Source organism: Carassius auratus, chromosome 32 (assembly GCF_003368295.1).
Source record: "Carassius auratus strain Wakin chromosome 32, ASM336829v1, whole genome shotgun sequence".
NCBI classification, from domain to species: Eukaryota; Metazoa; Chordata; class Actinopteri; order Cypriniformes; family Cyprinidae; genus Carassius; species Carassius auratus.
In genome coordinates this window covers 33,687,905-33,703,592 of record NC_039274.1, presented here as the reverse complement: position 1 = coordinate 33,703,592, position 15,688 = coordinate 33,687,905, and the positions used below count along the sequence as shown (strand labels likewise).

Sequence of the window (15,688 nt, the reverse complement as noted above, 5' to 3'; positions counted from 1 at the left end):
AATGCTGATTCAGCAAAGTTCATATATATGTATAAATAAATGTAAACATTTTATGCACGAATATTACGTCAAAAGTTCACACTTCTACGACCAGCTCTTGTAATGGTGTGGCATTCCTTGTCTGCAAATCACATTAGATTAAAACAAAACAAACAGAATTTGAGTTTTTTCAAGGTTTTAAAATATTTATTCGGTTTCATAAGCATTTACATAGAGAAATGAGAGTAACTTCCGTCATAACATCACTAGAATGGATCTCAAAGACAGAAAGACGAGCAACCACTGGAGTCCTCAACGGTCCACTTCACCAAACACGATGTCCTGAGTCCCTGTGGATAAAGACAACAGGATGAGGCTCAGGGCAACATCAAATCACTAATAAAACACTAAAATTATTAGATTTCTTTAAGATATGCTTTCTCCTATGTCAGATCAATTTTCTGAGATTTTCACACAGTATTAACCCTGTAAAGCCTGACAAAATAAAATAAGCTATTCTACAAATCTAATTTTGTGAAAGGTAAGAGTTAACTGACCCTTTAGAAATAATCTATTAATAATAATAATCTGCATGTGTGTTTTTGCTGAGTATCATATTTGATACATCAGACTTTTATGACTCGTATGGTAAAATATCGAATATGGAGCTCAAAGGAAAAACACATGAGCAAACTAAGAAAAAATATGCAATGTGGTGCAATTGCTGATATTTATATGGACAAAAAATAAGTTGAAATTCTGAATGCTTGTAATGTAAATCAGTATAGCAGACTATTAATATAAAATGCACATAAATATCAACTGCTAGTTGTTTTATTTTATTTTTATATATGCTTAGAGTAAATGCTTGTGTTTTTGATCAAAGCTCTGTAGTTTTTATTTTGCGTGTGTGTGTGTGCAAAAAAATGTAACTCAATTTAATATTTCTATAAATGTATGTATACACAAGTCGCTTTTGTTCAGTAGGTGTTCATCTTGAAATATTAAAAACAGTTCTTATATTTACTCTTTACAAATCAGTAAATATTTCATATAATAAAGATATGTACCACAACCTGAAGGTGAACATTTTCAGAATTATACTAAAGACCTTCTTACTGGTCTGAACTATAAATCACAGAGCAGTGTATCAATTAGAGAGAGAGAGAAAAATAGTAGTTACCGATGATTGCCACCACGTCAGCGAGCATGTGTCCTTTAGACATTTGATCTAAACCAGCCTAAAAACAGACCACATCATTGAGCAACATCACAACACAAACAGGAAAAGGTCAAAGATAAAAGATAAAGCCTCCAGTATTTGCAGCTGTTCTACATACACTAGCGTTCAAAAGTTGTAGAATTTCTTCTTTTTTTTTTTTTAAAGAAATTGATACTTTTATTTTGCATTAAATTGATCAAGAATGACACTCATTATATATGTGACCCTGGAGCACAAAACCAGTCTTAAGTCGCTGGGGTATATTTGTAGCAGTAGCCAAAAACACATTGTACAGCTAAAAATTATAGATTTTTCTTTTATGTCACAAATCATTAGGATATTAAGTAAAGGTCATGTTCCATGAAGATATTTTTTTAAATTTCCAACTGTCAATATATTAAAACTCACTTTTTGATTAGTAATATGCATTGCTAAGAACTTCATTTGGAAAACTTCAAAGGAGATTTTCTCAGTATTCAGATTTTTTTTTTCACCCTCAGATTTCAAATATACAAATAGTTGCATCTCGGCTAAATATTTGTCCTACACTATCAAACCATACATCAATGGAAAGCGTATTTATTCTGTTTTAATATGATTTATAAATCTCAATTAAAAAAAACTGACCCTTATATATATATATAAATGCTTTTTTTTTTTTTTTGCATTTTGCTTTCATCTAAGAATCCTGAAACAAAAAATGTATCATGGTTTCCACAAAAATATTATGCAGCACAACTATTTTCAACATTGATAATAATAGGAATAGTATTAAAGATTATTAGAATGATTTATGAAGTATCATGAACATTTAAAATATTATTTTAATTATTTATATATGTATATATACTGTATATACACACGTATGTGTGTGTGTGTGTGTATATATATATATATATATATATATATATATATATATATGAATGTGTATGTATGTGTGTGTGTATATATATATATATATATATATATATATATATATATATGAATGTGTATGTATGTGTGTGTATATATATATATATATATGAATGTGTATGTATGTATGTATGTGTATATATATATATATATATGAATGTGTATGTATGTATGTATGTGTATATATATATATATATATATATATATATATATATATATATACACATACACATACATATATACACACACACATATATATATATATATATATATATATATATATATATATATACACACACACACATCATTGTTTCAACTGTATTTCTTATCAAATAAATGTAGCCTTGCTGAGAGTAAGAATCTTACTTACTGACCTAAAACGTCTGATATAGCTGAACATCTTATATAGCTTATTTTATAGTTGGTGAATGAATACATTAACAATAATTAAATCACAATAGTAACGTGACTTAATTACCAAGTGAGCAAAGCCAGGTGCCTTGATCTTGCAGCGGTAAGGTCTGCTGGAGCCGTCAGACACCAGGTACACACCAAACTCACCCTGCAGCACAACACAACACAACACAGCTGAGTTTGAAACAGGAATGGGAATATAATAACACTTATCCTGATTCCTCTGAAAAACAGTTCTTTCATAGTTCTATTAGTTTATTCTTTTAGCAGTTACATGCACATTTTTGGGGAAAAGAAATATATGCATTTTTCAGTCCAAAAGATGAGTTCAGTTCAGATTTCAGTAGAAGTTTAACAAAACAGTAGAAAGATACACCGGTTGCATTGTGTGGTTTAGATTCACTGAAAATAACCATAATATAATAGTCATTAACTCTGAAATCAGACATCGGTCATGCTGTAGATTCAGTTGTTGCAGCATTGCTGAATAAAAACAGCACCACGAAGACAACAACTTTAGAAACCCACATGTGCCAGTTCACCAAAAAACCTCCCCATGCTGGATGAGAAGATGACCAAAAACCACCAACGCAAAAACATTCTCTTGTGAACAGCACTCATGTGCATTACTCACCTTCGGTGCCTCTACAGCGGTGTACGTGGCTCCTGGAGGAACCTGGTAGCCCTCGGTGTACAGCTTAAAGTGATGAATGAGAGATTCCATTGACGTCTGAAAGAAAACAAAACAAGTCATGGGATGAGAGCGACATTAATAAACAGAGCAAACAAACATTAATACATAAGAAACCTTTATTCTTGAAGTGTGTATCTTCTATATAGAAACAATTCTTCATAGCTTCTCACATACAATTATAATTACGCCATTCGAAAACATTGTTGTACTTCAAAATGTGAGAGCATTTGAACCATGCAATACTGGCCCAACCAGGGGCGTGAGTTTGAGGCAACACTATGGTATTTGACCGACTAAAAGAATATGAGAGGAGTGTTTGACACCATGCACCATTAAATAAGCTCATCAAGCTTGTCAAAATCATTATTTGATTCTTAAAACTTAAAAACGTTTTTGAACATACGAAAGCCCATCTTACCTTCATCTCAGATCTCTTGGGCGGGGCTATTTTTGCATCATCTACCTTGATCTCTCCAGCAGGCATTTTGTTGAGAGACTGAAGCATGATGCGCAGAGACTGTCTCATTTCCTCCACTCGGCACAGATATCTAAAAAAAGTTCACATTTGCCAATGATAACATTCGATATAAAAGATGCATGGCAATATTTGTGGTAAGACTTTACCATAAGGTCCCATTAGTTCATGCATTAACTAACAATGAGCAATACATTTCTTTCAATATTTATTAATCGCTGTTAACAAAAGTTAATAAAAATATAACCGTTTATTGGTATTTCATGTTAGCTCGGGTCCATTACAAAATGTGAACTGAATTCTGATTTTATTTAGTAAATGTAAATATTATTATTATTATCAATAACTTAATGGTTCTCAAGTCTTCAAAAACAAACTTTATCTTTAAGCACGGCACATCTCTCTACAATTTTACATGCGATACTATCAGCGCATGTGGTGAGAAAGCTTAGCAAAGTGTATGACCAATTTATAGCCTGTGGTCACATTTGGATTTCCTGTCATTCTGAGCTTCCTGAAGCTCTTAATTCAGTCTAAAACATGTAACACGTGTGGTCACCTGTCATAGCAGTCGCCATTACTTCCCACAGCAACGTCAAAGTCCACCTCGTCGTATTTGTCGTATGGTTGACTCTTCCTCAGATCCCATTTAATACCAGAACCTCTGAGCATTACTCCGCTGGAGGAAGATGATACACACATGATTGCCAGTCTGACACATCAACATACAGTTCTCTGGTCAATCTATTTTAATTACAGTGTTGCACGTGTGGGTGAATTCACTAGTTAAGCTACGATGATGAGTCTGATTACATCCAACCACACAAAGACTGCAAATGACTTCACTTCTGTTAGAAGTTCCCTTTGGGTTTGACTTTTAAATTACTTATAAAGATGTTTTTATCTCCATTGCTTACTGTCAGATAGATCATCTACTATAGCATCTTCTGGGTGAGAGAGCGTGAGATACTTGAGCTGCAGGTCTTACCAATCAGATTCATTTCTTTCATAATAATACAATGTTTTACCTGAACCCATAATTGAGCGCATCCTCTGCCCCAATGACACCGATACCAACAGTTCTGTTCTTCCAGATACGATTGTTGGTCAGCATCTGAAACAACATCACATTCATTTTAAAAAATCAATTTATTCCATTCAAATTGAAAATGCATGCATTTTGAAAAAGAAACATTCGTTCACATGATCACTAAACCGTGCTAAGCTGTCATTAAGCAGTCTTTTGCAACTGAAGCAAACGATCAACTATGGGTGGCAAGGCACTGTCAAAAGATCTCCAGGATAAAGCTGTGGACAGGCATAAGTTCAAAGGCTTTATCAATGCCTAGAAGCACAGTGAAGTCTGTTATTAAGAAGTGGAAGGTATTTGGTAAAACACAGACCCTCCCTAGATCAGGACATCGCTCCAAACTGATGAAAGAGCAGGAGGAAACCGATCAGACAGGCAACAAAGAGCTACAGCAACTCTGAAGCAGCTGCAGGAATTTATGACACACTGACAGTGGTCATCGTGTGCATGTGAAAACAACATCACAAATTCTCCACAACTGTGGCTTGTATGGGAGGGTTGCAAGAAAAAGCCACTCCACAAGAAAGGCCTCATGCAGTCAGACTGAGCTTTGCGAAAACACACCTTGCGGCAGACGAGACTAAAATTTTATTATTTGGCCTCAACACCAAACAATATATCTGGCAGAAATCCAATACAGCTCACAATACAAATAACAGCATTCCTCCAGTAAAGCATGGAGGAGGAGAGATCCTGTTATGAGGGAGTTTCTCTGCAGCAGGGACTGAAGCACTTATCAGGATAGAAGAAAAAATGGATGGGGCAAAATACTGACAAATTCTTGAGCATAATCTGCTGCACTGAGCCAGAAAGTTGTCAAAGGGAAGAAGGTTTACGGAATGACAATGACCCAAAGCACACAGCAAAATGGAGCACACAATGACTGAAGGAGAACAAGGTGAATGTCCTTGCGTGGTCTAGTCAAAGCCCAGACCTAAACCCCAGTGAAAATCTGTGGAGTGACTTGAAGACTGCAGTCCACAAACACTCACCATCAGACTGAACTGAACTTGAGCAGTTCTGCCAAGTCTATATGTGCAAAGTAATGAATGTTGTAAGTTGCACTGAGTAAATACAGCTTGATAAAACAAAAACTTTGTCGGTCTTCATTTCAGGATGGAATGCAACACAATGGGATTATTGTCAAGGGGGTGATTCTTTTCTATACCCACTGTATACAAAACATCAACTAGCACTATTCTTGACTGAAACCGGTTGCATTTCAATCTACGTACCTCCTCAACTTCATCAATGCGAATAGAGAAGTTCTTGCACCATTCATAGATGTCATCCATGAGACCAAGAGGCAAGTCCTGCAAAAAAAAAAAAAAAGTTATGGTTATGAAATTAAGGATGAAATTAATATAAGTTATAGCATTTCAGCATAACCAGAAAAGTACTTTTCATTTAGAAAGGTTGGTTTTATTAAAGTGTACCTGATGAACTCCACCGGGTCTGACGTATGCAGCATGCATCCTGGCTCCAGACACTCTCTCATAGAACTCAAACATCTGCAAGATATCAACCAATTCAATGGTAACGAGCTTCCAAAAAATATTCAATAGTAGGCCTGCAGCTTGGGAGGGGGAATAAAATAACTGATTATTCACATTAAAAAAAAATCATGATTGTTATTAAAAACGCTTTCAGCAGCTCTTTTGGAAGAATGCATTAACCATAAATGAAAAAAAGAAAAGAAAAAAAGGTTCCCGAGCCTTTATTTAGATTGTGAAGTAAAACAAAAGCTCAGACTAAGCATTCACTTATCTGTACAGTTATCTACATTGTTATGTGTTACATGTAGCATTTTCAGCAAACATTTATTGTCCAACAAAATGCACATTTAACTTCTGTTTGATAAGTGCAAAGTTGTTACCTTCTCTCTCTCCTCAAACATCCAGAAGAAGGGGGTCATGGCTCCGATGTCAAGGGCGTGGGTGGTGATGCCCATGATGTGGTTCAGGATACGGGTCATCTCTCCATACAGCACTGCAGAGGCCACATACAGTAATACATTTATGCAGCTGATAAAGACAATTAGATACATTCAAAGTAAAATACTAATGCAATCTCAATTGTGTAACAGCAACATCTTTCAATGCAATTTTGGGGATTTTTTTAAAGTTCATTTTAAGTACGCTAATTTAAGATTGATGGGCGTCAACCAGATTGAAAGCATTTTAGTTTTTGTTCCTCACCTCTAATCCACTGTGCACGTGGTGGAGCCTGAATGTTAAGAAGCTTTTCTACGGCTAGAGAATATGCCTGCTCATTACACATCATGGACACATAGTCAAGCCTGTCGAAGTATGGAAGTGCCTGCAGGAACACAAACAAACACGACAACATCACAGCAAATAATGCTTCATCGCAGACAACAGCACCAAGCATATGGATTCATATAACAGCACAGTTTACAATGTATGTACAATTTATTGAAGTTATTTATACAGTAAGCATTTAAAAACAGTGTCATCCATCAGGGTCTGTGGTTTTTAAGTACCTGTAAATAAGTCTTGTACTCAATCAGTTTCTCAGTGCCGCGGTGCAGGAGGCCGATGTGAGGGTCACATTTCTTCACGGACTCCCCGCTGAGCTCCATCACCAGACGTAGCACCCCATGAGCCGCCGGGTGCTGAGGCCCGAAGTTGATGGTGAGGTTGGACACCTCCTTCTCCGCTGGTGGGTCCTTATCTGAAAAAGATGATGATGTTTTTGATATCGTAGTCAGGGCCGTCGCTAGTGTGATGAAAGGTGATGATTATAGGGGCCCAAGGCTGAGGGGGGCCCCCGGCGATCTCAACCGTCTGGCTGTGGCCAATTTCATGTCAAATTAATTTTGATAAATAAGTTGCACCTGACTATAAGTTGCAGGACCAGCCAAACTATGAAAAAAAGTGTGACATAGTCCGGAAAATACAGTATTATATGCATTTAAATGTTTTCATTTTAGCATATTTTCTAGCATAAGTGCACTGTGCTCACATTTATTTGTGCATTAAATTACAAATAAAAAATACATACAGTTTCATCTTGTGCCTTATGGTAATCTCGAATTGCAGAATAGATTTTAGTACATGCATTTGAGAGACGTTCTTGTGTGCTGCGTACATGCAGTTTGCAGTTTTAATCGCCTTTTTGGTAATTTCATGACTAAGTTGAGACAGAACGAGGTATGTAGCCTATGCTCAAAGTTTCTTGTGCATGTTGTTTATGATGAAGTGATATAGAGTGTGCGTCACATATCTGCATACTGTTGTAGAGTGTGCGCTGAGCACAGTGAAACGGCTGATGGGATAGGGAAGTGAGCTTAGTTCATGTTGCTTTTGTCCAATAGACGAAATGACAATTTATTTGTTTTAGATATTTTATGTATTTCTACAATCTCTCAATTATAAAACACTGCATTCTATCAGTAATATAACGCGGCAGTAACGTAGGCTTGTAACTATACTCTAATTACTAGATTTACTTTAGAAAATTATAACTTGTTAGATTACTCCATTACTAAAAAAGTCATCAAATTACAGTAACACGTTACTGCCCAAAACTGGTGATACAGTGAGAAATATTGAAGGTGTCTGAATAAATTTCAGTTTGATTGTATATTTCATTTTTATATTTCATTTTTATAGTGAAGATTATGCAGTGCTGTTTTACATTTAATTATTCGGTGTCTGTACCTGGACACCGACAAACTTAAAGAAAAACGTAAACATTGTGTAAATAGCACAAATGAATAAATAGAACGAACAAACAAATGAACAATTTCAAACAAGGCCCACTGGTACAATCTACACTGGGAGGCCGCAAACCCTAGCTACAGCCCTGATCGTGGTTGGTCAGAGTGTAAATATGGAAATCACTAGGCCAAAGGAAACCAACCGTTCCAAGGTGGAGGTGCCCATTTCTCAGTGATGACACTGGGATACATCACAGCTCCAGAGTACTGCTCTGCCCACTCCACATCTGGCTGCCACTGCTTCAGCCTGAACACAAGGCGAAAAAAACACAGCTGGGTGTGATTTGCATACAAAATGCACACAGATATCCGCTCGAAGACATGTGAATTTGTCAGCATATACTCTACACAGTGGCATCACTTAATATTTAAAAGAATGAATTGTCTAACGCAAAAAAAATATATATTTTTAAGAATTAATTTGAAAAGTCATTATTCGATTATTATTTGAACACATCAAACAAAACATTTTCGAGTGAAATGCTTGCGAGACAATGGCGCTTGTGCTGAATTTCTTGGTTTAATATTTTGTTATTTAATGCAATGACTTTTATGCAGTTCTTGTGTGGCTTCAGTCCTTTTTCTGGCTCACTTTATCTACAATGTGTGCGTTTGGTTAGAAATTTCAAAACAAACTGTGCATATGTGCAAGGAAGTTTATTTGAAATCCATGATATATAAGTGAAAATGTAAATTGTGTCTTTACTGCTAATGTTTCGCGTCTCAACCAGCGTCAGGCTCTTTTTAGGCAATTGATCAAAACATTGGTGGAGAGGGAAAAGATTAACAAATAACGTCGTGTAATACTTAGAATTTGAAAAGGATAGTTTAGTAATACTGCAAATTTCTATGCTTGTCAAAAAAAATCGCTGGGAAAAAAACACAGGTTATCTAATCCCAGAAACACTGCCAATAGTAAGCCACTAACTAACTACAGCCATGTCTTAACTAGACAGCATTAACGACTGTAAAGTGTGTACCTCTTCTGAAGCACAGAACAGGCTGGAGTGCTGACATTACTGATTAAAATGACTGAAGGACGTCCGAGCCTAGAGAGCGACCTCAGCATAGACGCCGCCATCTTCCCCTCTGTCTGTCACCCTGCTGCTGCTTCTGCGGAGAAGGCTTCACGGTGGATGGTTTTACTGCGCTCTGGCGCCACCTGCCTGCAGGAGGTTTAAACGCATGGCTCCGGCGTATTATAACTACCCACAAACAGCCAGTAGGTGTCAGTCGACTCAGTCGTTATAGTTTATGGATAATTACAGCTTCAGTGTGGAAATAGTTGTTTAAAAGTGAAATATTTAGTCATCAGTGCACTCAATATCTTTCTGAAGAATCGTTGTTGTTTTTTACCTTTATAAGTTAATCGTTCTTTTGAGTCTGTTCCTTTCATTCATTCACGAATCGACATTACGACAGATACTGTGGTAAACATGGTATTGGCATGATACATGGTAAATTTTCATACATTTACTAGTATAAATGTTAGTGATATTTGTAGTTGATTATGTATATTGCAGATTGTGTATAATGTTGTATGTAGCTATATATTTATTGCAGACAGCCTCACCAGTCAAAGGATTTTGGGTAATTAATATATATATTTAAGAAATGCATAGCTACTCTTATTTAACAAAGATGCATTGATTAAGTTACAGGAGAGATATTTATAAAATTACAACAGATTTTTATTATTTCAAATAAATGCTGTCATTTTGTACGGAGCGCCGCACATGACGTGGAGGAAAAAATAGTAGGCTATATTAATATTGTGTGCACCAATTTGTTCCCTCACTGTACTAAAACGTGCTGTTGCATTCCCTCGATTTACTATTTCACTCGATTTATAAATTGTGCGCACGATTTAGCAAATCGAGGAAACGCAATATTAAATCTAGGGAACGCAAGAGTAATCGTGTGCATGATTTTAATGATTTTTTTCTTGCATGGCATGTGCGGGGCTCCGTAATTTTGAACTCGAAGAATCCTGAAAAATGTATCCTAGTTTCCACAAAAACACAGCACAGCTGATTTAACTTTGATAATAATAATAATAAATGTTCTTTGAGCAAAAAAGATTGCTGCATATTCAACTTTAACATGAAATGAATCAATTACATTTTTAAATGTGTTTAAAAGAAAAAAATTATTTTTTTAAATTGTAATCATTTCATAATATGGTTTTTGCTATGTTTATTGTGTATGTGTAATGGACAGGTCCTAACTTTAAAAACAGTGTTAATATTGGGCATATTTTACTTGTACGAGTTTATTTAAACAATATTCTAAATTTTCTTTCCCTATTTTACTGTCGCTGACACCAATTTTTATTTAAACTAATTAAGACATTTACCCTAAATCAAGAATGAACAGTAATTATATTATATTACATATAAATATATATATATATATATATATATATATATATATATATATATATATATATATATATAAACCACACATTCAATGCTTCAGTGATTTCTTAGAAAAACAGTGCTTTTATTTCTGATATACTGTGAAAAAATAATTACGTAACATTTTTAAAAAATATTGGAAAAAATCAAAGGGAAATAAAAAAAAATCAATAACTTTTGTTGTACATCTGTCAAACATTTTTCAGCTACCAAGAACAGTACAGTAAGGTCAACGTTTATTTTCTAAGACACAGTTATACAGGATACACTCCTACCAGCAGAAGAAAAGTTTTGGAGCAGGAACGTGAGAGAAGTAAATGAACGGATTACATAAAGATTTTCATATACTCACACTTGCACTCAATCACACACACAAAAACACACATACCTACACGCACTCCTCTGGTCTTTAGCCAGTTTATAAAGTGAGGGAATATAAAAGTCATGTTTTCCTAAGGCCACTCTATATTTTGTTCACTCCTTCATAATTCCTTCTTCTGGTCTTCATGGAGCTTCAAGTTCTTAGATGGGACGGGGAATGCAAATACTGTCCAGTGGGTCACACGTCCCACACGATTTTCCCCAGTCCATCAATTCAAAGGATGAGTGACTGACAGCTCAAGCAGGTCGTCAAGATGTTTCCAGGTCCTCATCATCCTCTCTGTGCTGTACAGAGTCCGAAAGTACCATCGCTATAGTGTTTGTCAACCTTCTTCACGCAATTGAAAACATAGCAATACTGCATTTAAAGAGTGCATCACATTGGATGATGTAAAATAATACTTGAATGTGGAATTACACATGGGTAAGTATTTACAAGGCTCGCTCGAAAAGTGGACGATGTCTTCATCCTCATGTTTCTTCTTTGATAATGGCATCCTTCAAAACCCGTTGAAGACTGTTCATAGCCAAAGTACATCTCTGGCCCCTGTAAGGTAGTTTTTCTTAATTGGCGAACAATACTTCAAGTTAGTCGTTTGTGTTTGGCACAAATGTCAGGCGTGTGTCTGTGTGAATAAGTGAGTGAAAGACTCTCCGATCTCAAACTTCACACGAAAGTCCAACTAGCGCGAGGCGTTAAAAACCACTCCAGATCTTTGACCTTAAATTAGTTCCAATCTGATCTTTGTAATCTTTAAGACGAATGCGATAGCAGCCTGATCTTAGATCAGTAAGGGTGAGTTTGGAGACCTAAGGCTGGATCAGTTTAAGACCTTCTCTGCTGTTCCCAACTATCAAAATAAAATGAAACAAAAAGACTCTAGGTCACTCACGACCCAATACATTTGCAAACAACGATAACAAACAAATCTGCATATTTTCTTGTTCGTTGAGGTGAATATCACCCAAATAAAGACTGATATCTATAACGTTGAACCTTTGGTCCAGAATCACTTACAGAAATATGACAAAAAAGGAAGGTAATATTCAAAACATAGAGAAAGAACGCTCTAGCCTAGTGTGCAAATGAGAGATTACATATTGATTATGAGGGTAATCTAAGCTAGAATACTAGAATGCAGTGCAAACAATTGACCCCACTACAAAAGCACCATGGAAAAGAGTGGGGCATTCCTGTATATGAATATGTATATAGACTTTATAATATATATATATATATATATATATATATATATATATATATATATATATATATTCCATGGTTCTGAACTATTTGTAGGAAAGTGAACTGAATGGCTGTCGCTGACCATGTCTGAAAACGGTTTAATGGCTTCCTCAACTTGTCTCTGTCATAATGTTGAAATTTCAAGGGTAATATGTATTATTGCAAATGCTAAAAAGTGCTTTTTTAAATCGAGTTGGACCTTTCTGCGCAAATACAGAAGGCTAGTAAAATGTTTAACAAGGTTGTACAAGTAATCTTAAATGTGCTCTTCATTTCTTTTGTCGAATGCAGACCTTCATTTGAGAATGAATGAAAAAATAAAGATATTTGGAGATTTTGTGACATTGGTAACCATGTACAGTGGGATCTAAAAGTCTTGTTTTCTTACATTCTAATATTCAATCATTCTGAATTACTGGATAAAGATTAAGATTAAGAAAAAAAAACATGATGAACATGTATATTCATTATAAAAATGGGCAAGGAGTTTATTTATTTGTAATTTTTCCATGTCTATAAATCACTCATAAAATTAGGCTACCTTATGTACAGCATCCATGTTTTAAAGCAATAAGAACCATGGTTCTTCAAAAAAAACAAATGCTTCCCCAATTTTTAGTAGTTTTAATCATATTTAATGTTAGTTTGGTCTTATTTTAAATAATCTGAAGTCTTCTTGAAACCACTTTGGAAGTTTGCTGAGGCACCCTGGTTGAGAACCATTGCTGTAATGGATTTAAATACAGTAAACAGATTATTACTATATTTATATCCGTCATTCAGAATTCTGCAGCTTGTCCGAAACATCTCCAGATTTTTCTAAAGATGATCCACGCAATCCAGCATGATTTGAGGAAGTTTCAAACAGCATCTTGGGCTTTAGTGCAAGCGAGAAAATCATTTGTAAAAAGTTGTTTGCATGATCAAAATGTAATTTTGATTAGTGACCTAAAAAAAATGTGTAGAACCTTAAATATTTTTTGCTTAATTTCCTGGTTTACATTTTTTTTCATCCTGAAATTTTCAGTTTTTCAGTTTCAAATTTAAATAAAACAATAATATATATTTTTTTTTTACTTTTAGACTCCACTGTGTATTGTGCAATTTGTCATTAAAAGCCCTTTAAACTATGCAAAGCTTAAGGAGAGAAGTTGAAGAAGCCTTTGAAGATAATTCATATATGTACTGCATCTCTGTCAGAGACTGCTGTTAAACCGACTATAAGCCTATAAGAGGCACCCTTCATTTTCAGGAACTACCTTTGTGATCGTGCTTATTAAAAGCATTCAGGATTTAGTGAATGGTATAAAGATCTTAGATCTTTTCTAGACACCAGTCTTTCTTGATTGTGACTTTCGCTTTCAGCTCCTGGAGCTGAGAAATATACACTTAGATGCTCCTGCCCTGCATCCCGTTCTCATTTCTCGGCCTCCGTTAACTCTGAGCTTCCTTTTGTTTGTTCACCCTCCGCCTTCATCTCAGATTTATTCATTATTCCCGTCCTGTGTATCTGTGTGAGTGTGTGTACTTAAATGGCCGGTATCGGCATAACATGAGCGTAACTTGTTACGTACACGTGTCGCTTCTCGTTTACACATGTGTTTGCATCCTCTGTGTGTGTCGGTGGGAGTAATCGGAATGCTGGGAAGTGTAGGAGAACCGTGTGGAACTGCCGTATTTCCCAAGTCCATTCTCTGGGGTTCCGGTTCCGCCTCCTGCGCCGACGCTCGGCCCGACTCCATACATCTCATACGCTGGCCCGCCTTCTAACGGGGCGAGGCTAGGCGGACCAAAACCCAACCGATATGTCGGATAGTGAGGGTAGCCATAATTTTCGTATCCGAGCTGAGCGGTGGAGTCCAAGAGGCTGCAATCAGTGAAGTCGCTAGTCTGTGGGCCAGAACTGGGTGGAGGCTGCTGGGACTGTCCGGCGCGGGTGAACGTGTTGAATTGGGCGTAGCTGTTATGTGAGAGTCTAGAGGGAGGGCGAGGGTCGTAGCACCCCGCTCGGGACCCCGGAGCCAAACTGCTCGGTGTACCCGGGCCTGCGGTTGCTCCGGGTGCTCCTGAGCTACTGCTCACAATGGCTGCGGCGCCCCCTGGCTGGCCGGAGGTGCGATAGTCCGAGTAGTGCATGGATCGGGATGCGGGACGTCCCTCATCATGAGTGGAAGCTCGCACGTTGTAGTAGCCATTTGTTGGGTCCTGGAAAAGACAACAGGCATCTTCAATGGGGCTCTTATATGTGAACACTCGATTTCAAGTACTTTTGTTCAACATGGGTACACAGGTAAAATCATGCATTGTGGTAATTCTGTTGGTGTTTTATGATGAATGCTGCATACCAGAGGTGGAATTTTATTAATTACAATAATCAAAATTACTGTAAGGAGTTTTACATTGTTACAGTTTATTTTAAATAAATGCTGTTCTTTTGGTTTCCACACAAATCTTAAGCATCACAACTGTTTAAAAAAAAATGATAATGAGAAATGTTACTTGAGCACCAAATCAGCATATTAGAATGATTTCTGAAGGATCATGGGACACTGAAGACAGGAAGTGTAATAATGTAGACTTTTAAAAACAATATATCATTATAAAAGTATGCCCAAAAACACAGCACATCAGTGTCACATTTTTCAACAGTCTTGATTTTAGAAGAATTTTCCCCATTCATTTTCTCCATAGGGATTTTTTTTTTTAAATGAAGATTTTTAAGTTATGAACCAATCCAAACAAACCAGTTGAACGAATAACATTACAAGCTTAAATCTGAAACAAAAAAAGCATTTGAAAATAAGAGAAAAGTCTTTCTTGACTGTCATGAAATAACTGTATTTTATTTTAGAATGAAATATTTATCATACAAAGCATTGCAAATTTAATTGTACACTGTTAATTACCTTAAGTGTACAGTGCATTATATACTTCTTATTGTAACTATACTATACCATTTATTTACATTTAATTTGCAAAATATTCATGCAAAAATATTATATAATATTAGTGAGACTGACTATTATCTATAAAACTCTTGATTGGTAGGTTAAATATTATTGGTAGTGAAGTTCTTCAAAGGGAAAATTATGGCTTCTACAGCAGCATATCCCAGT

General features: G+C 35.9%; 2 protein-coding genes across 3 annotated transcripts in view; both read right to left on the bottom strand.

Annotated features, from left to right (window-relative positions):
• Positions 1-164: 164 nt before the first annotated feature.
• LOC113052263 (NADH dehydrogenase [ubiquinone] iron-sulfur protein 2, mitochondrial-like) lies at positions 165-9,664 on the bottom strand. The gene is made up of 14 exons (XM_026216681.1): positions 9,509-9,664; positions 8,672-8,775; positions 7,290-7,480; positions 6,985-7,105; positions 6,663-6,775; positions 6,223-6,297; positions 6,022-6,099; positions 4,725-4,810; positions 4,256-4,375; positions 3,640-3,769; positions 3,162-3,257; positions 2,592-2,675; positions 1,163-1,220; positions 165-329 (listed from the first exon to the last, which is right to left on the bottom strand). Exons 1-14 carry the CDS (start codon positions 9,607-9,609, stop codon positions 292-294), a joined length of 1,395 nt encoding a protein of 464 aa, XP_026072466.1. The 5' UTR covers positions 9,610-9,664; the 3' UTR covers positions 165-291.
• Positions 9,665-11,006: 1,342 nt separating this feature from the next.
• LOC113052262 (kin of IRRE-like protein 1) overlaps positions 11,007-15,688 on the bottom strand; it is a 31,292-nt gene continuing 26,610 nt past the window's right edge. For both annotated transcript variants that reach the window (XM_026216679.1, XM_026216680.1), the window contains exon 15: positions 11,007-14,777. In XM_026216679.1, the coding sequence (XP_026072464.1) occupies positions 14,163-14,777 (615 nt within the window). In that variant the 3' untranslated portion in view covers positions 11,007-14,162. The remainder of the gene's footprint in view (positions 14,778-15,688) is intronic.

Coding starts and splice junctions, on each gene's coding strand:
- LOC113052263 (XM_026216681.1), bottom strand. CDS start 9,609: ATGGCGGCGTCTATGCTGAGGTCGCTCTCTAGGCTCGGACGTCCTTCA. Junction 6,298..6,662: donor TGTTTGAGGAGAGAGAGAAG/GTAACAACTTTG, acceptor GATATCTTGCAG/ATGTTTGAGTTCTATGAGAG. Junction 330..1,162: donor TGACGTGGTGGCAATCATCG/GTAACTACTATT, acceptor CTTTATCCACAG/GGACTCAGGACATCGTGTTT.